Source organism: Triturus cristatus, chromosome 6 (assembly GCF_964204655.1).
Source record: "Triturus cristatus chromosome 6, aTriCri1.1, whole genome shotgun sequence".
Classification (NCBI taxonomy): domain Eukaryota; kingdom Metazoa; phylum Chordata; class Amphibia; order Caudata; family Salamandridae; genus Triturus; species Triturus cristatus.
Window position 1 is genome coordinate 1,115,872,703 of NC_140589.1, and position 27,450 is coordinate 1,115,900,152.

General features: G+C 45.5%; 1 protein-coding gene and 1 long non-coding RNA gene across 4 annotated transcripts in view; one reads left to right on the forward strand and one right to left on the reverse strand.

The window, feature by feature from the left end:
* The window catches only part of LOC146821046 (uncharacterized), a 326,636-nt gene that overhangs the window by 255,063 nt on the left and 44,123 nt on the right, over positions 1-27,450 (forward strand). For all 3 annotated transcript variants that reach the window (XM_085611981.1, XM_085611980.1, XM_085611982.1), the window contains one exon: positions 4,457-4,549. In XM_085611981.1, coding sequence (XP_085468107.1) covers positions 4,457-4,549 — 93 coding nt within the window. The remainder of the gene's footprint in view (positions 1-4,456; positions 4,550-27,450) is intronic.
* LOC146821047 (uncharacterized) overlaps positions 1-27,450 on the reverse strand; it is a 145,229-nt gene that overhangs the window by 97,661 nt on the left and 20,118 nt on the right. The window lies entirely within an intron of this gene.

Sequence of the window (27,450 nt, forward strand, 5' to 3'; positions counted from 1 at the left end):
TCAAAAACACGCAATAGAACCAGTTCCCTTACAACATCAGGGTACGGGGGTATACTCACTGTACTTCCTAATCCCCAAAAAGGACGAGACGCTCAGACCAATACTGGACCTCAGACTCCTAAATCACTACATAAACTCAGATCATTTCCATATGATCACTCTTCAACAAGTACTCCCACTACTACAACAAGGCGATTTCCTTGCCACATTAGACCTCAAGGACGCCTATTTTCACATCCCCATGCATCCTGCTCACAGGAAGTATCTAAGATTTGTGGTGGACGGACAACACTATCCGTTTACAGTCCTTCCATTCGGGGTAACAACTGCGCCCAGAGTATTCACCAAATGCCTAGCAGTAGTAGCAGCACATCTCAGGAGACAACAAATTCATGTCTTCCCATATCTAGACGATTGGCTCATAAAAGCCAATTCATTCAACAAATGCATCCTACACACTCACCAAACTATTCAAATCTTACACAACTTGGGATTCACAATAAACTATCCCAAATCTCATCTCCAACCCTCCCACATACATCAATATCTGGGAGCCACCATAAATACCTCCAAAGCACGAGCATATCCCAGACCAGCCAGGATAGCCAAAATACAAGCTCTAATCGCAAAATTTCAAACCCAACACTCTCTTCCAGCAAGAGTGTTCATGCAACTCATAGGCATGATGGTGTCATGCATCTTCATTGTGCCTTATGCAAGACTTCAAATGCGTCCCTTGCAAGAATGTCTAGCACGTCAGTGGAATCAGGCTCACAGACAACTGGCAGATCTGGTAGAAAGCCGCTCACATCGCTCTCGAAAATGGTGGAACACTATAAACCTGTCCAAAGAGCGGCCGTTCTTAGAGCCTCTTCCACAAATAGTGCTGACAACCGACACATCCCTCAAAGGATGGGGAGCCCATCTCATAACACACACCACTCAGGGCACATGGACCACTCAACAGAAAGGGCTCCATATCAATTACTTGGAGCTACTGGCAGTATTCCTAGCACTAAAATCATTCCAATTACATCTCCAGAACAAAACTGTCCTCATCCGGACGGACAACATGACAGCCGTGTATTATATACAAAAACAAGGAGGCACACATTCTCTCCAGCTGTCCCAGCTCGCACAGAACATTTGGAGATGGGCCATTCCCCAGAACATATACCTGCTAGCAGAACACCTTCCAGGAGTTCACAATCAGATTGCCGACCTGTTGAGTCGACAAACTCAGCAGATCCACGAATGGGAATTACACCCACAAGTCCTACTCCCATTCTTCCAAAAATGGGGCCAACCAGACATAGACCTGTTCGCCACACACGAAAACGCAAAATGCCCAAACTTCGCCGCCAGGTTTCCCCACCCACAGTCTAAGGGCAATGCAATATGGATGAACTGGTCAGGCAGATTTGCGTACGCTTTTCCGCCTCTCCCACTCATTCCATTCGTGGTACGCAAACTCAGGCAACAGTCTCTCAAGCTGATACGAATAGCTCCCACATGGGCGCGTCAACCCTGGTTCACAATACTGCTGGAACTCTCTCTAGTTCCACACCAAAAACTGCGCCTCTCCCTGTCCTTATTAACCCAGAACCATGGAGAAATCAGACACCCAGATCCACATCAACTGAACCTAGCGATCTGGCTCCTAAAGTCCTAGAGTTCGGTTACCTCAACCTACCACCAGACTGCAGGAATATCATAAAAGAGGCCAGACGGCCTACTACTAGAGCCTGCTACGCTGCAAAATGGAAAAGATTTGCCATTTACTGCACTAACAATGATATACGCCCACTGGATGCATCCATCCAGAACGTCATTTGCTACTTACTACACTTGCAAAGATGTAATTTAGCATACTCATCCATACATCTCCACCTAGCAGCATTAGCAGCCTACTTACAAAATCGACAACATTTGTCATTATTTAGAGTACCAGCGATCGAAGACTTCATGGAAGGTCTTAAAAGGATTATTCCTCCCAGATTACCAACCTCTCCAGTGTGGAACCTAAATATTGTCCTCACAAGGCTCATGGGTCCCCCATTTGAACCTCTGCATAAATGCGAACTACAGTTCCTTACATGGAAAGTAGCGTTCCTTATTGCTATCACATCCCTTAGAAGGGTAAGTGAGATCCAGGCTTTAACCATACAAGAACCATTCCTACAGCTACACCGTAAGTGGTTCTTAGAACAAATCCTAAATTCCTACCAAAAGTCATTTCTCCGTTCCATCTTAACCAATCAGTCGAACTACCAGTGTTCTTCCCAAATCCAGACTCTGTAGCTGAAAGAGCTCTTCATACCTTAGACGTTAAAAGAGCCCTGCTTTATTACATTGATACAACCAAATCTTTTCGCAAAACCAAACAATTGTTTGTTGCTTTCTCTCCACCACATAAAGGCAACCCCATTTCCAAATCCGGAATAGCCAGGTGGATAGTTAAATGTATCAAAATATGCTACCACAAGGCTAAACGCAGTTCCCCCTAGAGCGCATTCCACACGCAAAATAGGGGCTTCCATGGCATTCTTAGGAAACATTCCCTTAGAAGACATTTGTAAGGCAGCCACATGGTCTACAACACACACCTTCACTAAACACTACTGTGTTGATGTGCAAGCGAAACAACAAGCTTCTGTGGGTCAGGCTGTCCTTAAAACTTTATTCAAAACTGCTGCAACTGATACAGGTGACCCCCGCTAGGGGAGACACTGCTATATAGTCTATCCTAAGTGTGTGATCTGCAGCTCATATGCCTCGAACTGAATATGCTACTTACCAGTATGCATCTGTTCTTGGCATGTAGAGCTGCAGAGCCACACACGCCCACCCACCTCCCCGGGACCTGTATCTGTTCCAGCATCGTCTTACTTAAACATTACACATGGACATCCTTTCTTTATTTTTACAAACTCCATCATTTCCCATCATGGCGAAAAACAATCTGAGGATGGAGTGGATGCCCTTGCGCACTGTAGTCCAAGGGAGGAGTCACCTATCTCGTGACCAAAGACTTCTTCCGAAGACAACAACAACCTGCAAGCATCCGAGCCCAACACCAGATGGCGATCTATCCTACGTGTGTGGCTCTGCAGCTCTACATGCCAAGAACAGATGCATACTGGTAAGTAGCATATTCCTTCAACTCCATTAAGACTGTGTTGTTCTTCGCACTAACACCAGATTCCTTCCCAAGGTGCTTTCTGCTTTCCATATTAACTAATCAGTTTAGTTACCTATGCTCTGTCCTCAACCTGATCCAGTAGAAGAACGGGGTGTTCACACACTTGAGATCAGAAGAGCTCTATTGTACTATATAGAAAGAACAAAAGACTTTCGTAAAACAAAACAACTGTTTGTTTCATTTACACCACCTCACAAAGGCATTCCTATTTCTAAATCTGGTATTTCAAGATGGATTGTTAAGTGCATTCAAACCTGCTATGCAAAAGCTAAAATAAATTTATCTATACCCCTAGAGCACATTCCACTCGCTAAATAGGGGTATCTATGGCCTTTTTAGGTAACATCCCTATAGCTGACATCTGTAAATCAGCAGCATGGTCTACACCACACACATTTACCAAACACTATTGTGTGTATATATTAGCATGCCAACAGGCAAATGTAGGCCAAACTCTGTTCAAGAGAGTTTTTCAGACAACTGCAACATCTACTGGTTAGCCACCGCTTTGGTAGAATACTGCTATATAGTGTATGCAAAGCATGTGTATCTACAGCACACATGCCTCGAACGGATTATGATACTTACCCAGCAAGCATCTGTTCTTGGCATGTAGAGCTGTTGATTCAAATGTGCCCTTCCACCTCCCTGGACACCGGTAATTGTTGCAGTTCTCATTATTTACGCATGGACATCTCTTTACTACACTCACTTACTTCATTCTCACCCTCTAGTGGGAAAACAATCTAACAATGGAGTTGATGCCCATGCGCACTATCACCGAAAGGAGGAGTCACCTTGCCGTGTGACTGGAAAGACTTCTTTGAAGAAAAACAACTTGCAAACATCTGAGCCCAACACTAGTTTGACAGGAGTATGCAAAGCATGTGAATCTATAGCTCTACATGCCAAGAACAGACGCTTACTGGGTAAGTAACAAAATCCATCTCATCTGCTATCCTTAACAAAAACCCACTACCTTCCCTGCCTTTCTTCCCCCCTCCTGCAGCTGTGCTTTTTGCTTTCACTATAAGCAGACAAGCAGAACTGCGCTGACAGGCTGTCAGAGAGCCCTGTCACCTGGCCTCGAAGGCCTTCATGGCATCACAACAGTTGATAACCAGTTTTGTAATCTACTGTTGTGATGTCAGCAAGGAGTTATGACTTTCAGAAACTAAAATAAATGATAGAGGGTCTCTATGAGGACAACACATAACAATATTATACCTCAATGTTTTTCTTTATTTCTAACAGGGCACGAGTTTGTTTCAATCAACATAAAAGACGAAGAAGAGACCTATTGTATTGACTCCCAAGACAGTAGGAAAATTGAAAGCAGCACTTCAAGTGAGTTACCAGTGCTCAGTTGCTTGCAATCAGCAGTGACATGCTTACTTGACCAGTACTACTTTTGCTGTCTATACGGTTTTGCTGTGCATCTTCAAGTGATAAGGGATGGGGCAGCAGACAAGAAGCAAATTCTCAGCAAGTCCGCATCAGTTCCCCAGTAGCATTCTGATAGATGCAGCTCTCAGTGTTTCTTTTTTGTTATTAAACTTTTTATTAGTTTTATAGTGTTAAACAGACAGCAAAACAATTGCCACTACATCAATCCCCCAATCATTATACTACATTAAGGGGATCCAAATAAGGTTGTGCCCACCCGCTACGTGTAAGTACACAGTGTTTTTGAATTGTTCACAAGTATAAGTGTGTTTACCACCAGCATTTGTATAGCAAATGCTAGCATTTCTGGTCATGTATTTTCTGAGTTCTTGCTCGTTTTTGGGAAAAAGTAGGTTGTGGGTGTTTGAAGTGCTTTTTCGAATATATCAGCTGAAGTACCTCTTCAAGACATTAAAGTGCATACCCCAGTGCCCAATCAACCACATAAATCCTAGAGGAACACAACAAGGAGGTGGTGGGAGCACACTGCTAACCAATCAACACATCCCTTATTGCTTTCTGGAAGATGAAGTTCATAGTTGTTAGAAATGGAGGTCTCTAGTTGGCAAGGTTTTGCACCTTTGTCCAAGTAGGGACCCTTCCTTCTAGCTCACCCCCTTGGTAGCGTGGCACGAGCAGTCAGGCTCATCTTAAAGGCAGTGTGTAAAGCATTTGCACATAACCAACAGTAACACAGTGAAAGCACTACAAAAGGACACCACACCAGCTTAGAAAAATATCCAATATTTTTATATACTCAAAACAAGATCAACAAGCATTGGCATAGCCAATAGGTCTCACCTTTGGGACCTGCTGCACAACTAAATACTTATAAGGTCCCAAAGGCGAGACCAATTGGCTATGCCACTGCTTCTTCTAATTTGGAATTCAAGCGGATGTTTTCCACTACACTATTTCCTGATATTTAGGTCTATGTAAAACGAATGAAAGCCCGCATTCTCGGCGCTTCCACTCGTATATGACAAATTAGGCTAAGTGCTGAATGTAAAAAAAACTAATTGTCGGCAAATCTTTTCCACTTTTTCCTAATGTTTACACCAGTGTAGAAGAAATGAAAGCCCGCACTATCGGCGCTTCCACTCATTTGCGACAAATTAGTCTAAGTACCAACTGCAAAAAAAGCCCTCTTTATCGGCCACCGATTTTCATTTATTTACTTCAGTATTGCGGGAATGAACGGCTCGCGCCATCGGCGACCATGCTTGTGTATGACAGACTTGTCTGCGTGCTAAGTATAAAAAATCACATTGTCGGCAACCCATTTCCTACTCCACTCTTTCCTGATATTTACATCTACAGTGTGGAAGGAATGGAAGCCCACACTATTGGTGCCTCCTCTCATATGTGACAAATCAGTCGATACAGAATTAACTATAGTACATTGAGCCTTCTATTAAAACAACAAGCACAAGCTCGCGCGGCAGCAGGGGGAGAGAGGAAGGCGCCTGCACGATTGCGGGAGCGAGCGGCTGGCGCCGCGATAATTGATAACATATGGCACCAGCCGCTCGCTCCCGCAAGTGAATCACCACACGTGCACACGTTGCCATTGAAGGCAATGGAACCCGTGCACGTTTTTGGCCGCAAAGCTGTACCGATGACTAAAGGTCTCTCCTATGCAGCGCATGCGCGCTGCATAGGCGAGATCTAAAAATGATAAAGAATCCACAATACAGTACTTGAAAAAAAAAGGATACTTTCCAAGATGTCTTCTAAACTGCAGAAATACCTCAAAAAAACCAGTTTGTACGAATCGTAGCTCCATCCTGGGCTACTGCAATGCTGAAAACAGAGATTAACAGTTCCAGCCAAACACGTCGATAAGGGCCAGCAAAAGCATGAACAGACTCGGTAACAGTACCTTTCTTATTGCGGCTTACACGGGGTGCGAACCGGTCGTGGCAACCGTTGCGGTTGCGTCACAAAATGGAAGTGGTGCAGGGCACGGTGTCCTCTTGATGCGGTGCAGGCTGCGGCTCAGTGAAGATCGTCCAGATGGCGTCGGTGAGACCAAGGCTTACGGTGCAGGGAGAGACGGTGCTCGATGCGGTGCTAGCAGGTTGCGGTGCAGGCGACAGAGCCGGTTTGCAGGAGTTGTGTGGGACAAGGCGTTGCGTTGTGAAACTTGAGCGGTGCCCCCACCCACGATGAGGTCACGGGTGTCAGGTCAGCAGCAGCGACAGCTTCGGTGAGACCAGGATGGTGAATGAGGTGGTGCGGACTGCGGTGCCCACAGGTCATAGTGCAAGCAGTGTGTCAGGACTCCAAGATTACAGATAGGGTTAATTGCGCATCGAAAACCCAAAGTTTACGCTCCCTGTGCAATGGAAGATACTTGGGTGGAGCTGACTCGGAAATGGCGCCTAAAAAGGCCACCAGAACCGAGTGGCTGTTAGCGTTCTAGTGTTCAGCAGAGAACGCGCTGGAATCCCAGGTGAGGCTCGCGCGGCTTGTGAACTGCACACTTCACCAAGAATTCCAGAGAGTCAGGAGCGCGCTTCAGAGCACGCTAACAAAAAGAGTCAAAGTGTAGTTTTTGAGGGCTTATCATTTATCAGGACTGAAGGGTATTCGGAAGTCAGTTGATAATAAGGTTGTAAGCCGAGTTCAAGGAAGTTAAGTGATATATGAGGAGAACGGCAATTCTCCGTTTTTGTGAGACTTTCGTACTGCTACGAGAGAGGGAGAGAGGAAGCAGCGTCACCCGGAGCACCTGAAGAAAGAAACAGAAAACAAAGCTAAGTTATCAAGCGTATATTTTGTCATGTCAGAGAATTGAAGTAAATTGCTGTGAACTATATAAGTAATAAGAACTTACTGTGAAGAAGGCAGTTTTAGTATTCCGGCATTGAGGTCATGTGCAGAGTCGACAAGACCTGAAAGAACGAAGAAGTGGTTAGCCTTACACGCTAGTACTCTTGAGCTACCTGTAAATAGTTAAAATAGACAAACAATACTTACCACAGGAAGAAAACGTCAGACAGTGGCTTAGAAGCTGAGAGTAATAAGACCCCAACGAAAAGCATAAGAAGAGAAATACCAAATACACAGACGGTTAATTACCAATAGGAAAAAACCCCAACCACAGTAAGTAAAATTCAAATTTGAACGTAAATAATACCAGGTCAAAAAGAGAGTAGAAGTCTAAACCTATGAATGTAAATATATTGCAGGTGTGTAAAAGAAAACGAACTGCAAATTAAGGCAGAAAGCAAGGAAGATAAAACATAGAAGAGAATAGAAAGAAAATAGAGAAGTAAGTAAGATACGCAGGGAGAAACAATTACATGAGGAAGATAAGCATTAGGTTTAGCTGTTTATTTCTAATTGCAGACAAAGAATACAGTTAAAGAACGAAGAGACTACACAAGAAAGCATAAAAAGAAATAGAAGAGGAGCTGAGTTCTGGAATTAGTATGGTAAGATATTGAGGAAACCGGGTTAAAGAGGTTAAGAGGTCTAAGGTCTAAATGATCTATGATAACGTGAACTCTTGTCTACAGGTTACTTCTTCAGCGATAGAAGTCTGCAGGACGGACTACCGAAGAAACCAGCAGAACAGTCTCTTCTCTCTTTTGTTATTTTATCCACTTTTCCCCCTTCCCCCCAAGATAGCCACTCTAGAGACTTGTTACACTAAGCTCTGGGTTGCTGTCGGGGTGGATTTGGGAACTAGCATCTCTGTTCCTGTGTAGTAGCGTTCAGTAATTGAAGTCTGACAGAGTGAAGTGCCCAAGTTGCATGTTACACCCGAACAGAGATGGCTGAGGGAATAGACTTACAAGGGTTAGGAACTGTATTAGATACCATACAAAAAGAGTTAAGTGCAGTCCAAGAGGAAAACCAGAGCCTCAGATTAGAAGTAGTAAATTCTAGAAAAGAGACCGCAGAATTGGCGCAAAGGCTTAGACAACCTTTTGGTTCTGGGTCGGACGCTCAAGCTTCATTGACAGAAGGGACTAATAGGATGACTACTCAGGTGATTCACTCCCTCTCGCCCGTCATTCCATTAGCGGCACCTGAGCGTTTTAGTGGGGATCCACAGAAGGCTCAAATATTCATTACGCAGTGTTCGTTACACTTCATGTGCCGCCCTTCCATTTTTCCAGATGCTCAATCTCGGGTAGCCTTTGTGTTGTCATACCTAAGTGGGGATGCAGCATCCTGGTCTTTGCCTCTGATTTCAAAGGACGATCCCATATTGCGAAATGATGAGAACTTCAAAGAAGAGTTCCTTCGAATATTTGACAGAAGGCGGATATCCCAAGCCGTAGACAACAAGCTACTTGACCTGAAACAGGGGAATCGTGATGTGGTCTCTTATTTGGCTCAATTCAATAAACTAGTGGTGGAAACCAACTGGCCTGAGAGTAAGAGAGCAGCTGTGTTTTATCGTGGTTTAAGAGATGAATTAAAGGATGCATTGGCTGGAATACCCAATAGACACACAGAAATCTCAGCGTTGGTAGACTTGGTGCTGGAAATCGATTTCCGCCAAGGGGAAAGAAAAGGTGAAAAAAGAAAAGATTTCAAGTCGGTGGTTCCAAGATTTGATCGAATCAGGTCGGAAGGAGGACGAAGTTATGAAGGTCAGCAGGGCATCGAACCAATGCAGATTGGTACCATACGGGGTCCTCTTTCCAAAGAAGAGAAGGAAAAGAGAAGAGCCAGCAATCTTTGTATGTACTGTGGATCGGGAGGCCATTTTGTGCGAGCTTGTCCAAAGACACCCAAGGGAAGTTTCAAGCCGAAGGAAAACTAAAGGCACCATCTGTTGGAGGAGTTGAACAGGTGGATGCGATTTTAGATCAGACTCCAAAGGAACATAGGGTGGCCAATACTCTACAATCTGCAGCGCCACATCTAATTTTATCGATGGAAATCAGATTCCGACACGTGACTCTGAGGGAAGTCTCAGTGATGATCGACTCAGGAGCCACCGGAATCTTCTGCGATTTAAAGTTTGCAAGCAAGGTGGGAATTGAAGCTATAAGAAAGTTAAAATTTGAGCCCGTTAGAGCTTTAGATGGAACCAATCTGTCTTCAGGTCCAATAGTCAGTCACACAGAATTAATACATTTGATCTTGAATGACGGACAGGAGGAGAAGATCCAGTTTAACTTGATCGATGCCCCCCAATTCCAATTAATCCTTGGACTTCCCTGGCTCACTGAACATAACCCAACTATCAACTGGAGCACCAGAGCCATAAAGATGGAATCAGATTATTGTTTAAGAAATTGTTTTGGAGGTCCGCAGAGGGAGCAAGAGGTTAATCCCGCGCATTCATTGTGTCAGACTGGAGGATCAATTTGTGTAATCCATGTACAAGACATACCAGAGGAATATCGAGATTTTGAAGACGTATTCAACGAAGTGGAAGCTGAACAATTACCACCCCACAGACCTTATGATTGTAAAATTGAGATTGAACCCGGTTCAAATCTACCTTGCAGCCGTGTGTATGCCCTTACGGAAAAAGAACACCATCACCTCAAGGAATATTTGGATAAGTATCTAGCAAACGGCTTCATTCGTCCCTCGCAGTCCCCAGTCTCCTCGCCCCTATTTTTTGTGCCAAAGAAAGAAGGGGATTTGAGGACTTGCATCGACTACAGAGCCATCAATAAGATCACAAAGAAGAACTGTTATCCATTGCCGTTAATATCTGTTCTGTTAGATCAAGTGAAAGGAGCAACAATTTACACGAAGTTGGATCTGAGAGGAGCGTACCATCTGGTGAGAATGAAGGAGGGCGATGAGTGGAAGACAGCTTTCAGAACGAGGTTCGGCCTATTTGAATATCAGGTTATGCCCTATGGGCTATGTAACGCTCCAGCAGCCTTTCAACACTTCATTAACGATGTATTGAAGGAATTCATCGACCAGTGTGCACTGGTGTACATTGATGACATCCTTATTTACTCTGAGAACAAGGACAAACCATCAGGACCAGGTTAGAAGAGTCTTAGAAGCTGAGAGAAAACAGACTGTTTGTAAAGCTTGAGAAGTGTGCTTTCAATGTCTCACAGGTTGAATTTTTGGGTTTTGTAATTTTACCAACAGGCATTCTTATGGACCGCAAAAAGATCGAAGCAGTAATAAACTGGAAGTCCCCCGAGAGCGTCAAAGAAGTACAAAGCTTTATTGGTTTTGCCAATTTTTACCGGAGATTCATTGGTGAATTTTCACGTAAGATTTTACCACTCACCCGTCTATTAAAAAAAAGGGCTCAAATTTGAATGTACAACTGAAGCTCAAGACGCCTTCCGCTCTCTAAAAGAAAGTTTTACGTCTGCCCCAATTCTACAACATGCAGATCCGACTGAACCTTTTTATGTGGAGACCGATGCCTCAGATCAGGCTGTGGGAGGAGTTTTGTCCCAACGAAGCAAGTTAACGGGGCAGCTGCATCCAGTCGCCTATAGGTCAAGAAAATTAACTCCGGCGGAAATAAACTATACAATCACAGAGAAGGAGCTCTTGGCCATAAAAGACGCATATAAGGATTGGAGACATCATTTAATGGGGGCACAGCATCAAGTCACTGTATACACTGACCACAGAAATTTGAAATTTCTAAAGACAGCCAGAACCCTAACACCAAGACAACTTCGATGGTCGCTATACTTTGATGATTACGATTTCGTCATCACTTATCGGCCAGGAGCCCAGAACGGGAAAGCAGATGCCTTGTCCAGGATAGACACAGAAAATCAAAAGACACCCCTAGGAAATCAATCCATTATCCCAAGTGAAAAGATTATTGAAGCAATTACTTCAGTTGATCTTGAACATAGTATCTCTGACGCAATGGATGAAAAGACCTTGAAAGAGTGGGCGAAGAAAGAAGGAAGGGAAATTCGTAATCAGTTGCCCTACTTCCACTGAGCTCTGTATATTCCCACTAAAGAGTTGCAGCAACAGATCATCCGGGAATACCACGATGCAAGGTTGGCCGGACATAAGGGAGAGGCAAAGACCAGAGAACTGATCCAGCGACACTACTGGCGGCCTGAAATGTCAAAGAGCATTGAGCAATATGTTAAGACTTGCTAGATTTGTGCTCAAGGAAAATCCGAAAGGCAGGCCCCAAAAGGTTTACTTATGCCCTTACCCACTCCACCCTATCCTTGGCACAATGTTACATTAGACCTCATTACTGACTTACCCCTTAGTCAGGGCTACAATGCACAGTCTTAAATGTAATTCTGATAAATCGGAACTGCTCTTCTTTGGGTGTTCCTCTGACCCCAGATGGAAGGCTTGGTGGCCCCCCGATATGTTTCCTCCGGCAAATGTTTCATCTAAGGCTAAAAATCTTGGTTTCCAGATTGATGATGGTCTTTCCTTTAGATCTCAGATCCTTGGCCTTGCGGGAAAATGTTTTGGCATCTTGAAGATGTTGCGTAAGTTTCTTCCGCTGTTGTCTTTGCAGCATAGAAAGATCACGGTGCAGGCCCTGATCGGCTCTCGCCTTGATTATGCGAATGTGCTCTATCTGGGATTGCCAAAATTTCTCCTTTCACGTTTGCAGATTGTGCAGAATTCCGCTGCAAGAGCCATTTATGGTCTTCAGCGGAGAGCGAGAGCATCGGATCTACTAAAAAGTTTGCATTGGCTCCCTATGTCTAAAAGGATCACCTTTAAGGCATTAACTCTTGCCTTTAAGGCACTTCATCAGGTAGGGCCCAAATACATCAGGAAGCGCTTGGCTTTCTATGTTCCTAGCAGAACTCTGAGATCTACATCTATGTCCATGGCCTCTGTCCCTTCCATTAGACTGGCTAGAATTGGAGGTCGCTCTTTTCGTTTTCTGGCGCCTCAATGCTGGAATTCTTTGCCTGTCTCTTTGAGGAAAGCCAATAATTTACTGACTTTCAGGAAAGAGTTGAAGTCATGGCTCTTTGCCCAGTAGCCCTTCTGCTTGCTCTCATCGGCCCTGGTTTTTTCACTTCTCGGGTTTTTGTCAAAGCGCCGGGACACTCTCCGGAGTAGCCGTGCGCTATAAAAGATCCGAATTAACAATAACAATACCATCTTAGTAGTGGTAGATTCCCTTTCTAAAATGGCTCATTTCACAGCTCTAAAGGGAGTGCCAACGGCTAAGCAGTTGGCGACTCATTTTAGTGCCCAAATAGTGAAAATACATGGAATCCCTAAAATAGTAAACACAGATAGAGGTCCACAGTTCGTTTCCCACTTTTGGAAATCTTTCATGGAAGGGTTGGGTACAGAAGTCCGTTTCTCCACCAGTTATCACCCAGAAACTGACGGTCAAACAGAAAGGGTGAATCAGGAACTTGAACAGTATGTGAGATTGTTTCTTTTAAAACAAGAAGGAAACTGGTTGGACGGAAACTGGTTGGACTATCTATGGGCTGCTGAGTTTGCCCACAATAATGCAAAGAATGTTTCCACTGGGTTTTCCCCCTTCTTTATGAATTATGGAAGACACCCCAACCCTCAGGCAAACTGAAATCTCAGTTCCAGCGGTGGAGGAGATCGTAACACAGTTAGAACAGGTATATAAGAGTGCAATAAAAAATCTTGAACTAGCTAAGAAAAAGAATAAGACTTATGCAGACAGAAAGAGACGAGAAGGCCCCTATTTGTTAATAGGAGATAAGGTTTGGTTAAGTACTAAGAATTTGAGACTAAAAGGAAATCGGAAGTTTCAACCGGGATTTATTGGTCCATATCTGGTAGAGGAGAAAATAAATCCGGTGACTTACCGAATTCAATTACCACCAAGGCTGAAAATACACCCAGTTTTCCACATATCCCTGTTGAAGAAGGCGCAAGAAAACTTACGAAAAAACCTGCCACCAAGGCCTCTTCAACTAGAGACTGGTACTGAATTTGAAGTCAAAGAAATTCTAGACTCCAAAATGCAAAAAGGGGAGCTTTACTATTTGGTGGACTGGAAAGGTTATGGGCCTGAGGAAAGATCTTGGGAACGAGATGAAAATGTTCACGCTCCAAGATTAGTTAAGGCCTTTCACCGACGATTTCCAACTAAACCCCAGAGGAGAGAACCTACCTTGTTGGAGGGTACTGTCAGGACTCCAAGATTACAGATAGGGTTAATTGCGCATCGAAAACCCAAAGTTTACGCACCCTGTGCAATGGAAGATACTTGGGTGGAGCTGACTCGGAAATGGCGCCTAAAAAGGCCACCAGAACCGAGTGGCTGTTAGCGTTCTAGTGTTCAGCAGAGAACGCGCTGGAATCCCAGGTGAGGCTCGCGCGGCTTGTGAACTGCGCACTTCACCAAGAATTCCAGAGAGTCAGGAGCTCGCTTCAGAGCACGCTAACAAAAAGAGTCAAAGTGTAGTTTTTGAGGGCTTATCATTTATCAGGTCTGAAGGGTATTCGGAAGTCAGCTGATAATAAGGTTGTAAGCCGAGTTCAAGGAAGTTAAGTGATATATGAGGAGAACGGCAATTCTCCGTTTTTGTGAGACTTTCGTACCGCTACGAGAGAGGGAGAGAGGGAGAGAGGAAGCAGCGTCGCCCGGAGCACCTGAAGAAAGAAACAGAAAACGAAGCTAAGTTATCATATATTTTGTCACGTCAGAGAATTGAAGTAAATTGCTGTGAACTATATAAGTAATAAGAACTTACTGTGAAGAAGGCAGTTTTAGTATTCCGGCATTGAGGTCATGTGCAGAGTCGACAAGACCTGAAAGAACGAAGAAGTGGTTAGCCTTACACGCTAGTACACTTGAGCTACCTGTAAATAGTTAAAATAGACAAACAATACTTACCACAGGAAGAAAACGTCAGACAGTGGCTTAGAAGCTGAGAGTAATAAGACCCCAACGAAAAGCATAAGAAGAGAAATACCAAATACACAGACGATTAATTACCAATAGGAAAAAACCACAACCACAGTAAGTAGAATTCAAATTTGAACGTAAATAATACCAGGTCAAAAAGAGAGTAGAAGTCTAAACCTATGAATGTAAATATATTGCAGGTGTGTAAAAGAAAACGAACTGCAAATTAAGGCAGAAAGCAAGGAAGATAAAACATAGAAGAGAATAGAAAGAAAATAGAAAAGTAAGTAAGATACGCAGGGAGAAAGAATTACATGAGGAAGATAAGCATTAGGTTTAGCTGTTTATTTCTAATTGCAGACAAAGAATACAGTTAAAGAACGAAGAGCATACACAAGAAAGAATAAAAAGAAATAGAAGAGGAGCTGAGTTCTGGAATTAGTATGGTAAGGTAGTGAGGAAACCGGGTTAAAGAGGTTAAGAGAGGTCTAAGGTCTAAATGGTCTATGATAACGTGAACTCTTGTCTACAGGTTACTTCTTCAGCAATAGAAGTCTGCAGGACGGACTACTGAAGAAACCAGCAGAACAGTCTCTTCTCTCTTTTGTTATTTTATCCACTTTTCCCCCTTCCCCCCAAGATAGCCACTCTAGAGACTTGTTACACTAAGCTCTGGGTTGCTGTCGGGGTGGATTTGGGAACTAGCATCTCTGTTCCTGTGTAGTAGCGTTCAGTAATTGAAGTCTGACACAGTGGCTCGGTGGCAGCAGCGTCGGTCATCGTCGGTGAGACCAGGGTTGCGGTCCGAGATGCGGGCAGTGCGGTGTGCGGTGCCGTCAGGACACAGAGCCAGCGACGGAGTCTGTGACGGAGTGGGTTGTGGTTTCCTTCTCTGTGGCAACTGAAACAGCGATTCCAGAAGCGGTACCCAGAGGTTGGTGAAGTTGTTGCAGTCCCTGAGACTTCAGGACAGGAGGCCAGCTCGATTTCAGGCCCTTGGAGATACTCAGCACTAGTAAAGAAATTTCAGTCCAGTCCTTTCACTGCCCAAGGCAGAAGCAGCAACTGGAGGCCAACCCACCAAAGCAACAACACAGCAAATGGGTAGTACTCCTCCTAGCAGCTCTTCCAGCTCTTCTTCTTGGCAGGTTCCTTAATTCCAGCGAGTTCTAAAGTTTAGGGGTTTGGGCCCCACTTTTTATATCCCAAAATCCTTTGTCCTCTCAGGCAGACAGTGTCTGTGCCCAGCCAGACCAGTTCTGCCCCCTCTGGTGTGGCTTCCTGGAAGGAGGTGGAGACGGCATTGTCGAGGCAGACCAGGCCCATTCAGGTGAAAGGAAATCTCCTCCCCCTTCTCTAAATGCAGCCCAGGTCTTTTCAGCCTTTTCCTGACCCACCTAGACTATCTGGAGCCACTGCTCCTCCACAGGCCCGGTCATCCAAAACCTAGATAGCCAATCCATAAACCCAGCAGAGGCCTACTGGCTGGCTGAGCAAGAAAATGCCTACTTTCTAAAAGTGGTCTTTTTAAACACAGAATGTAAAAATCACCTTCACTAAAAGATGCATCTTTAGATTCTGAGTTCAGGCATACTAAACTTAATTTCTCTTCCTAGTTCCCAGGGCCAGTTATGTTTACAAAATGTTAAAAACAAACTCCCCATTCTGTCCTATTAGAACAGGTAGCCTTGCAATAGTGAACAATACATTTAGCAGTAATTCTCTATCAGGACATGCCACACACACCAGGGCATGTCATATCTTTCACATACACTACACCCTGCCCACAGGGGTACCTTGGGCCTACCGTAGGGGTGACGCACATTTAAGAAAAGGTAAGGTTAGGGCCTGGCAATTGGGTGCACTTGCCAAGTCGACATGGCAGTACCAGACTGCACACAGGCTCTGCAATGGCAGGCCAGAGTCACATTTACAGGCGTGTGGATTGCACAATCCAGTGCTTCAGCCCGCTAACAGCATTTGATTTACAGGCCCTGGCACACTCAGTGCACTTTACTAGGAACTGACACATAAATCAAATATGCCAATCATGGAAACACCAATACTTAACACAATTTACAACAGGAGCACTTGCACTTTAACACTGATCAGCAGTGAAAAAGTGCGCAGAGACTCTAAGCCAGCAAAAACAGAATCTGAAAGAAACAGTTAGTTATTGATTCCTTACCTTAGAATTACCCCCAGGCGTCAGACTGGATCTGAAGAATTTGTCAGCAGTACCCCTGCGTATCAGAAGGTGGCTTCGGTCAACACTGCATTCGTCCCTCGCGCGCTGACGTCAGTTCTTTCTTTTTCCGCGCCAGCAAGCGCAGATCCGAAGACAGCGGTAACTCCAGTCACTTTTTGACTGACTTTTTCTTGACTTTTGTCGATATTGTTTTTTGAGTCCATCAACTCCTGGTGCATGAGGGATGCCCGGCTTAAAGGCTTGCAGTTCCTGTCGCCAACTGATGTCAGTGACGGATCCGCACTGCGTGTGCCTCTTCTGCCTGGAGCGAGACCACGACCCCAAGTTGTGCTCCTACTGCCGGACCATGAATCCAAAGTCTTTGCGGGAGTGGTCCCGAAAGCTTCTCGAGGCTCGTCAGTCGGATCTGCACCGTTCGAGGTCCCGGTCGCGTAGGAGGTCGAGGGACCGGTCGCAGAGCCATCATTACTCTTCATCCAAGTCTTCGCACTCTGGGTCAAAGCACAAGAAGAAGTTGAATAAGCATCGTCGCTCTTCAACTTCTCCCCGTCCGTTGGCCGATGCGACGAGGGATGCGGTGGTGCCCCTCCCTCGACTCTGCGTGCAGAGCCCGAAGGGCCGACTCCGAGCTTCTGTCCTTTCCCGGGACCTGGAGCGACCCCTGCCCAGCTTCGTTAGTTTTAAGAAGCGATGCATGCCATCTTTGGGCAGCGCGACTTTGACTGCGTGCCTTCGGGCCCCGCGGACTGGGCTGGGGGCCCTGGGCCTTCGACGTCTGCAGCTCCGGCCCGAGCACCGCAGGGTCCCCTTGGATCCAGGCCTGGATCCGGATTGGTGCTGGCTGACCTTGTTACGCCTCCCCCAGCGCCGACTCCACCGGCACCACATCCGCAACCGGCGTCAGCTGTGTCCCCAGCCGACGTCGACCCCGACCTCTACCTCGAGGTAGACACGGAGCCGGACCGGCGTCAGCTGATGCCGGATCCGGCACCGACAGGAACCTTTGTGCACCTGTTTTACCCTGGCTCTCTGAGACCAGATTGGCAGCCAGAGGAGAGTGAGGAGGGCTGGGAGGGTGCTGGAGACCCTTTAACAGACCAGTTAGGTTACGAACCAGACTGAAGAGAGGAACTGGGGGAAGCCAGTGGTTTGGATACCTCACCAGACCTTGGCATGTTGTCTCTTCCCAGACCCAACACAGGGGCTCCTGCAGATAGGTTGATTGCCCGAGGCCACCGCCCGGCCCCAGGCAACCCCACTTTCCTCTCCCAACACCCCACCCCTGAGAGCTTGGTGGACCAAGCCTCCACCTCAAAAGATGCATTCCCTAACGCTCCACCAGATAGGGAATCCAAAAAGCTGGACCATCTTGGGAAGAAGATGTTTTCCTACTCCAGCTTGGGACTGCGGTCGGTAAACACCACATGTCTGTTGGGCCATTACACCCACTCCGTGTGGGATATGGTTGCGTAAGTGCTGCCTCAGTACCTGGAGGAGGCCCGGGCCGTACAATCCCGGGCAGTCGCTGAAGAGAGACGCAGCTAAGTTTACCATCCGCTGTGGGCTGGATACCGCCGAATCACTAGCCAGGACAATTTCTACGTCGGTAGCCCTTCAATGCTATGCCTGGTCGAGGTCGACTGGTTTTTCAGGTGATGTCCAATCCACTCTTATGGACATGCCCTTTGATGGCCGTCTCCTAATCGGCGACAATGCAGACAACGCGCTAAAGCGCTTGAAGGACTCTTGAGCTATGGCCAGGTCCTTGGGCCTCTCCACCACCCGCCCTGCGCAGTCTGCCTTTCGCCTCTTTCGTGGCTACGGATGGTGTGTCCCACCACGTCCCGCCCAGAGCCACAGGCCGGCGCAAGCTGTTCAGCCTCAGTGTGGCCGGGGACGTGGGAACCCCTTTAAAGAAATATTTAAAATAACAGTCTAAATAGATGAGGTGGGTCATGGAGCCTGCCTAATAAACCCAGCCAGATTAATGTAGGGATTATGAACGGCTTATATCTGATCCAAATTGGAGAAGGGGAAATGGGTCGGAGTGGAAATGCGGGGTCTAAGAGAACACAGAACATATATAAAATGAAAAAGGTAAGCGCCCGCACCTGAATTAATGCTGTTTATGTTTAAAAAGTATACATAATTAATTAAGTGGGGGATCGATACATACCCTGTGAGTAGATCGGCGAATCTGGGTAGTTGATTCACCAGGTAGGAAGTAGACCGGAAGGCCCAATCAGGCCTAAACCCAAAGAGAAAGTTGTAATAACGTATCAATCAGCCAATGGCTGCGCAAGCAGCGTGGGCCTCATTGATAAGGGCCCGGTATTGGATCCTACACGGGGAAAAAAGAAGCATGCCCTCCATTAGTCTGGGCTGTATCCTAATAAATGATTATGGTGTGTAAGAACAGATACTCATATGAAAATCGGTGGGCTGAAAGGACGCATTAAAGGCAATAATCTTGGTAAAAAGTCAATGACCACGGAGGACTGGTGCCGAAAATCATGACGGTGATAAGTGAAGCAGGTTGGATAAAGCGTAAAGTCCCACTCTGCAGACTGTGTGAAAAAAAATATATATAGAGACAACACAGTCATATGATTACAATAAGTCATGGCATGCATACTACTCGGGGGCAGAAACAAGTGACAATGTGTAATCACTCGAGGAAGTAGTAGCGAGGTTCGTAAGTGTCAGCATGTGGCAAGTGTATTCCAAGCACTTCTGAATTGGAGCAAGCGGTTGAAAAATATAAATACTAAGAATGGTAAAGCGTGTATTCTAAAGCGCGCGTAATCTTTAGTCTGAACACCGTTGCTACGAGTGAAAAGGTAAAATCACTCGAAAAAGGGTTATCATTAATCGTCCGTGTCCGTAATGGTGAAAAGTATTTAAAATGTGTTTGGGATAAGGGCGAACGATTACAAATCAATTGTGAAGCGCAAAAACTGAGTACTTGCATACTGGCTAAAAGTGAGAGAAACTCAGACCAGTATGCACGGGGTATGAGAGGGGCTTCCATACTCCTGAGCACGGCTAGGATGTAGAAAGTGAAAAGAAGTGAGAGCGCTTACCCCGATCATGGATGGAGGAGTGTTGCCAGAACGTATCACGTCATGGTAGAAAGGATTCCATGACTCAGGCCATCCAGGCGGTATATGTGTAAATGTGCGCGAAAAAACAAGCATTGGCGTGGAAGCAGGTTTGAGTTTCTATTTTGGCGTTGTATTCTCGCGGTGTGAATTAAACAAACAAATAACTGTGCAAACACATAAGCGAGTAAATGTCAGGAAGAAAGCGGAACTAACATGCCTCACGCTGGCATGCGCGATGGATAGAACATGTGTGACGACAGAGACCAGCGAAGGAACAGCTCACAGACAGCACAGGAAGATGGTTTTAAGAAAATGCACGCTTGCCAAGCTCCCTGGGGATAAGTTAATACTGTGTCACAAAAAGCCTCAGAGTAGCTAGAACGGTATTGCTGGCAACGGGATGTGTTTTTACAGAACGAGTTACGAGTTGAGTGGTTTTATTACAGCGTAACACAATTATAAAAGTAAATCATGGTTGCAAATGTCATTTGTTCCTGGAGTGTATGTATAGCAGCATATAAAAATTAAACTGACGCGGCCGCGGCAAAAAAAATAAAAGTGAGCGGGAAGTGATCGCGGGGACGTGCTCTGGGGTGGGGGAGGGGCAGAGCGAGGCGCTTGGGAGAGCGCTGTGCTTTATGAGCCATGACGGCCAGACAGAGGAAAGACAGATGGCGGTTGCGTGCATGCACGCACTCGTGAACGCAAGCTTGAGGCCAGGAAAAGCCTCTGATAGCACTTTAAAAATCCACTAACTAAATGTCTCGCAGGGCAGCGCATGCGCTGGCTCAGGCGAGACCTAAAAAGGTAGTCTGCATGAAAACAGACTCAATTGGCAAAGTGCCAGATTAGTGTGCTCTGTGTCTGCTATCCTCCCTGCGTGTGAGCAGACGGCAGGAAAGGTAATTGAGCGTCAGGTGTTGAGCCTCGTTGGAGGTTGGTATGATAACCGGAATGCGGGGTGTGTAAATCATGCAGACTGCTCGTAGGTGGAGTTTGACAAATAAATACACATTCAAACACATGGGAATGTAAACATGAAGAAGGAATAAAAGCGTGAAAACCGACTACAGAATTGTGCAACCTCAGACGGCAGATGTCGGTTGATTAGTAGTGAGACCTGAGTGCAGCAAAGGTAAAATATCGGCGCTCTAGACAGCTGCATGTAAAAGGACTAGTTAGGCTGCATGCGTACTCATGTCAAGGAATAGGAAGCGTGAGTGAGAAGTGGTCAAGTCCTATAAAAGTGGACCTTTTGAGGGGGTCAGGTCTGAAGCAAAGAGAAAAAAGGCAAATTGATAATTGCTGGAAGATGTGGAAGAGTCCTTGTGTCAGACATCTGATCCGTAGTTGATATTATGTATACGATCAATGCAAATGAAAATAAAATGGAAACCATATAGATGATTTGCAAAGTATGGCGCCCTTAGAGGGCTGTGACATGTCCCTACAACACGGTGAGCATGTCAAGGCAGATGCTGGCAGGGCCGTCGTGTAGAAAAAAGACCAGTTCAATCAAGTTAAAAAATAATTAAATTCATTATCGGTATTGTCCTTTATGTACCGACTGCAGTCTACAAATCCATTTGGATTCTGTTTGTCGCAGTAACAGCTCCCTGTTACCTCCACGATTGTTGGGGAGGATATGAGCAATGCCACAGAAGCTAAAGACACAATTCCCCACATGTGCATTACAATAGTGCTCTGTCATGGGGTATCTGGATTCCTCATTGATCAGCACACGGCGGTGTTCCTGTATTCTTTTTTTCAAACTCCGCACCGTGCTACCAACCTACACCATTCCACATGGACATTCGAGAGTGTATATTACATACTGTGTGCTGCAAATAATGAAATGTCTGATCTTGTGTACTTTGTTGGTGTTGTAGCTGAATTATTTACATTTATTTCGACCTAGACCGCAAACATTACAAGTAGTACAGGTGTGGAAACCAACCAGAGCAGTCGGTAACCACGTGGTCGTTGTTTTGGTGGTGACATAGCTGGGACATAGGGTCCTCCTCAACGTACGCCCCCTTCTATAAACCAGTGATGGATTCACATTAATGAAGGGACGTAGTCTGGGAATGTCCAGCAATAAAGGCCAGTGTTTTCTGAAAGCCTTGAAGGTTTTGCCACTATGTGCTGTGTAATTGGTAAAAAAGGCTATCCTCTCTCTGTTTTGGCCTCTTTTATGTTTGTTGCTTATGTTGTTGGGTGTGACCTGTCTTAAAGTGTCTGATCTAGGAAGGTTAAGGGCCCTACGTCTTGCTCTGTCTAGAGTCTTGTGATCGTAGCCCCTGTGTCAGAACCGTTGTTTGACATCAGTAATGTTGTCCTTGAATCCCTTCTCTTCACTGCAAATATGCTGTGTCCTAACCATTTCGCCATAAGGGATATTTGAAATAACTGAGTTGGCATATGCGCTGGAGGCGTGGAGTATGCTGTTGCATGATGTGGCTTTCCTGAAAAGGGTGCTGTGTACTAGACCCTCCCTGCCATAAAAATGAATGTCGAGGAAGTCGATGTGTTCTCTGTGGTGTGCCATTGTTAGCTGTACATTGTAGGGGTTGTCATTCAAGTATGCAAGATATTCCTTTAAGTGGGTTTCATGTCCAGACCAGATACAGATAATGTTGTCTATGTACTTCCCCCAAAATATGATGTATTTAGTCCAGGGGGAGGCACGTTTGTTCCAGGCATGCTCCCTCTCATACCAGCCCATGAAAAGGCCGGCATACGAAGGAGCAAACCTGAAACCCATCGCAGTTCCCTGTAGTTGGTGGTACCACCTTTCATCATGTTTGAAAAAATTATTTGTCAAGATTAGTTCAATCATGTCCATGATCATGAGATTGTAGGAATAATGATCTGCCTCCTCTTTGTCCAGGTAGTGGCGGATGCACGTGTATAACCCCACCACATCAAAGGTGACGAATCTTAATTCCTCTGACCACGGGAAACCATAAAATGTCATCAAAATGTCTTTGCTGTCCTTTAAGTATGAGGGAAGATTGGTAACATGTTTCTGTAGTGTGTGATCTACAAACTCTGACAGTCTTTCTGTTGGTGAACCCACCCCTGAAATGATGGGACTACGGGAGGGAACTTTCCTCCCTTGTGCACTTTGGGTAGGATATAAATACAAGGGAAGCGTGCATGATCAACATATAGGTACTTAAATTCGTCATCCATTAGTAGACATTCATCCCTCCACTCTGATAGTCTCCTCCTGTTTATGGTAACTTGTAGTTTACCAATCGGGTTAGAACCAATGAGTTCATAACACTGCTGGTCACTTAGTTGTCAAGAAATTTCCCCCATATAGTCCTGTATGTCCATCACCACCACATTGCCCCCTTTGTCTGCCTCTCTTATCACAATACTGGTGTCATTGTGTAATCTTCGTAGGGACTCCCTTTCTTTTCTAGATAGATTGTAGGGTTGGTGTGGAGTATGTTTGGTGGTGTTCTCTAGCTTTTGTAACTCCAGTGTGATCAATTCACCGAACTTGTCAATGTTGGAGTGGTAACCATTCTGTGGCACAAGCTTATATTTAAGACCCGTGTTTTAGTTACAGTTCTCAACTATATCAAGGTCATGTAGGATGGTCCGCATGTCTGTCATTTCATCACTTTCAATCGAAAGTAATGTTTTCACTTCTCGTATTTCTTCAATGGTTCTGCCCACCCAGGTGTGTCTGACATATTAGTAACAACAGTTGGCGTTTGCTGTGAAAAGAATTCTTTTAATTTAAGCACACGTAGAAATGTATACAAATCTATGAAAACATCCACAGGGTCACCAAATTGTGTGGGACAAAAACCCAATCCCCTTTTCAACACGTCACATTCACATTTATCCAATTCCCTTGTAGAGAGATTACTGATATTTAATTCAAGTTCTGCCCTGTGTGTTTCAACTAGACCCGTTGTATCCCCCGTGGTGGATACCATAGTCTGCTCCGCTGTAGTGATGGTCCCTAATTCTTTTTAGGCCTGAGTAGCATAGTATGACTGTCTACTCTTCCTCCTTGTCCTCCCACCTCTCCTTGTCTTTTTTGGCTCTTTTTGGGTTGCCTCTCGCCTAGTCGTAATCTTTCCAATTAGTTTGCAGACCCACCTCCAGGGTTCGTATTGCTGGGGTATCTATTCTAACGTAAAGAATCTATAACTAACTGTTTCTTTCAGATGAACAAGTTACTTACCTTCGGTAACGATATATCTGTAAGAAACATAGGTTAGTTATAGATTTCTTACCGTCCCACCCATCCTTCCTGTTTTGAGAACTGACTTTTAGGGTTAAGGACTTCCTTTCAGGGCCCTAGTTTTGTGCACCAGTGGTCAGTGTCTTGCATGGCTCTGCGCTTCTGGCATGGAAAGTCGTGTACAGAACTGACGTCAGTGCACGAGGGCGACGTCTATGTAGCTACCGCTACGTCATCCCAGCGACCATGACGTCAACGACGAACGCGGATCTACCATTGCCACCTTCCAACGCGCAGGGGTACTGCTAATGAAAATTCTCCGGATCCAGTCTGATGCCTGGGGGTAATTCTAAGGTAAGGAATCTATAACTAACCTATGTTTCTCACAGATATATCTTTACTGAAGGTAAGTAACTTGTTGGTCAAAACCTGGAGGTCAGAAAGCAAAATCTCAGGGAAAACATGCCAAAAGATGCCAAGTCTAGCAATAGTGTTTTAAAAAAAAAACGTATTGTGCTTTAATACGCATTAACAATGCAGCATCAAATAATGTTCTAATTGAGTATAGGTTGAATCAATGAAATATACATATCATGACTTCAAATAGGCAGTGAATGTAGAAGTGTCAAATTCGAAATGACCAGATGGCGAGACAGATACATAAAGAGTAGACAATTAAAACAAACTGACAACTGCCATTAATGGTACAATCATCTTGAACCAGAATTCCAGTAATAATCAATTGACATCAGTCAGCCACAACAGGGCATACGGTACCGGGGACATACAAATTGATATTCGTCCCCTTTCCATTCACAGTTCAATACCATACACATCCACAATGCCCGATAGGAACGATTGCATTTCAGTAAGAGCAACACTCGTATGACGTCTTTCTTACTCCAACCACCCCCCCCCCCCCTCCCCTCAGCGTCAGAACCCATACAAATCAAATATGCCTGATACAGGGCTCATAGAACTTTCGGTCGACTGCAAGGTGGCATAAGGGCATGGAAACCATCGGAGTGTGTGTTATAGTATGCCATATCAGCTTGCCACTCTTTTACTGTTGGAAGAGGCCCCTTCATCCAGCGCCTTGCAACTGGACGCTGCGCTAATAAAAGTCTCAACGCCAACAAGTTTCCGATAGGGTCACAAGACATCACAATAATACCCTAGTAGTGCCAACAGAGGTGAGCAGGTCCAGACCTCACATGTGATCGCTCCCAAAATGTTAAATGCGGCTGTCCAAAAGTGGTTTCACCTGCCCAAAACCATGGCATGTGCGCGAACCCAGAGTCCACAGCGAGGACATCGGGAATCGTCATATAAACGAACCGGGGTATAATATACACGATTAAGAAATGTAAAGCTTATCAGGCTATGGCGACCATTCAAAGGTTCATAGTAGGGTGACGTCCGTAATTTTGGGCATTGGGGAACATCACTGTTCCCCTGCCAGAAGCCCCAGCTCTCTGATGGGTCCGCCTCACACTCCTCTGAGCACAAGAGCAGCCCCACCCGAGTACGTCACAGGTCTTTAAAAGACCATTTACGTGTTAAGGAGGATTTGTTGTTTTTTCACACTGCCTATTGCTTGAAGAATTAGCCCCCCACCACGCCTCCGAAATGTTTCATTTTCAAGCAAAGGTGAGAAAGCAAGAAGGTTACTAACGCAATTGTGTGTAGTTATGACATCAATAAAGAGATTTCATATGATAACGTGGGTAACTGCTTATTCAGTATAACCACAGAGCTTCATAACAGGCTTCGAACTTGCATTGCACACAGTATAAAATAGGCTGCTACAGAATACACAAAAAGTTTTAAGATAAGTGTTTCCAAAATATAGATTTACTGCGGACTGCACTCAGTAAGAGCAGTTTTGTTTATAATGCCACGGTCTTTTAAAAGCACACACTTCACACACCTTAGCTGGTTGCTCCCTTACAATACCCGTCAAAAAGATTAAATATGTGTCTTCAGGAAACCCTTTTTTTTTGGCAACCATCTTTAAAAGCTCACACTTTACATTATAGCTGGTAGGTCCCTTACAATGCATCTGAAAAAGAATAAACGTGTACCTTCAAGTGATTCCATCAATCAGCCAAAAAACCGCTTCCAGCCCAGCCACGGTTTAACGACGGACGCCCATTTACCTGTCTCACCTCACCCGTGACCCCTACCACAAATAGTGCAACTGTCAGCACCCCACCTTCCAAAGGGAAGAAGGAATGTGACATCCAAGAGGGAGAAGGCAGAGAGAGTTTACAGTGCTCCGGCCAGCGTCAACATGATGCTTCTGCCGCTTCTCGCCGCTGGAGTCTGCCTCTCCCTGTTTGCTCGTCCATCCACCGCATGGTTTGGTAAGAGCGAGGAAAAGTTATTCAATTGTCACTCAACTTCCTGCATCGGGCGGTCTAAGAGCAAGCTACCTGTCTAGGCAAAGTGTACCCCAAAACTGTCCGCTTCGACTGAACACTTTACAAATCTCGGTCCAGCCCTATTGCTTATTACATAATAGACGCTAGGCATATTTTTTTGATCTATTTGTGCAGAAAAACACAAAATCTATTTGCGCACTGCATGCATTTGTAATCCTCCTACAGTTGTTGAATTTCCCATACGGGAGACAGTTGACAGACTTTTACATAGTCCTGCAGAAAGACAGAAGGCCCTAAACTGCTCAGTTTTCATTTTTGTATTTAAATATACACGTGCCCGGTTTGTGCCGAATTCCACGGACGAAAACCAGCACCCACAAACCGAAACTAAACACATACAGGCACCCATGAACAGAGGCAGAGAAGATGCAGACAGGTGTAATAAATAAAAATCAAAGACAACACACATCCGAACTTGGCACCCTTTACATTTGCAGATTGGGGAGTTGGCGCGCACATTTACATTTCTTACCGGGAAGCAGGCACACTGACAAGAAGGCTTATGTTCAGTCACGGCTCGCGGGGGGGACGGGGGGGAAGTCGCGCATGGGGGGAATGAATTTTTTTTTTTTTAAAGTACCTCACAGCTGGTCCACGGGTCCACGCCACCTCTCAGACCTCTGATCCCCTGGGCCCCTTCACTAACGGTACTGGAGGAGGGGCCTGCCAACCCCTCTCAGCCAATCCTGGCGCTGCCAGCAGCGCCAGGATTGGCTGAGGGCACAGCTTACGCTACGCCTGCCCATTAGGAGACCGAGGGGCTCCTTATGGGCATGCGCAAGGCAGTAAAAACACAAGTACGCATGACTGGGCACGGACTAAAAATTAATCTCCATGCCCACTCATGCGCACTTGTGCTGGCTTGTGACAATGCATGTCAGTCAACATGACGCCGGACCGCCCACGGTCCGACGTCATGCTGACTGACATGCATTGTCAGTTAGTTCTCCCCACCCTCGGCGTCTCTGAACTTAAGTAAACTAAGTTCAGAGACAACGAGGGAGCTGCGGGCGGGTGCGCGGGGGGGCGGGGGGGG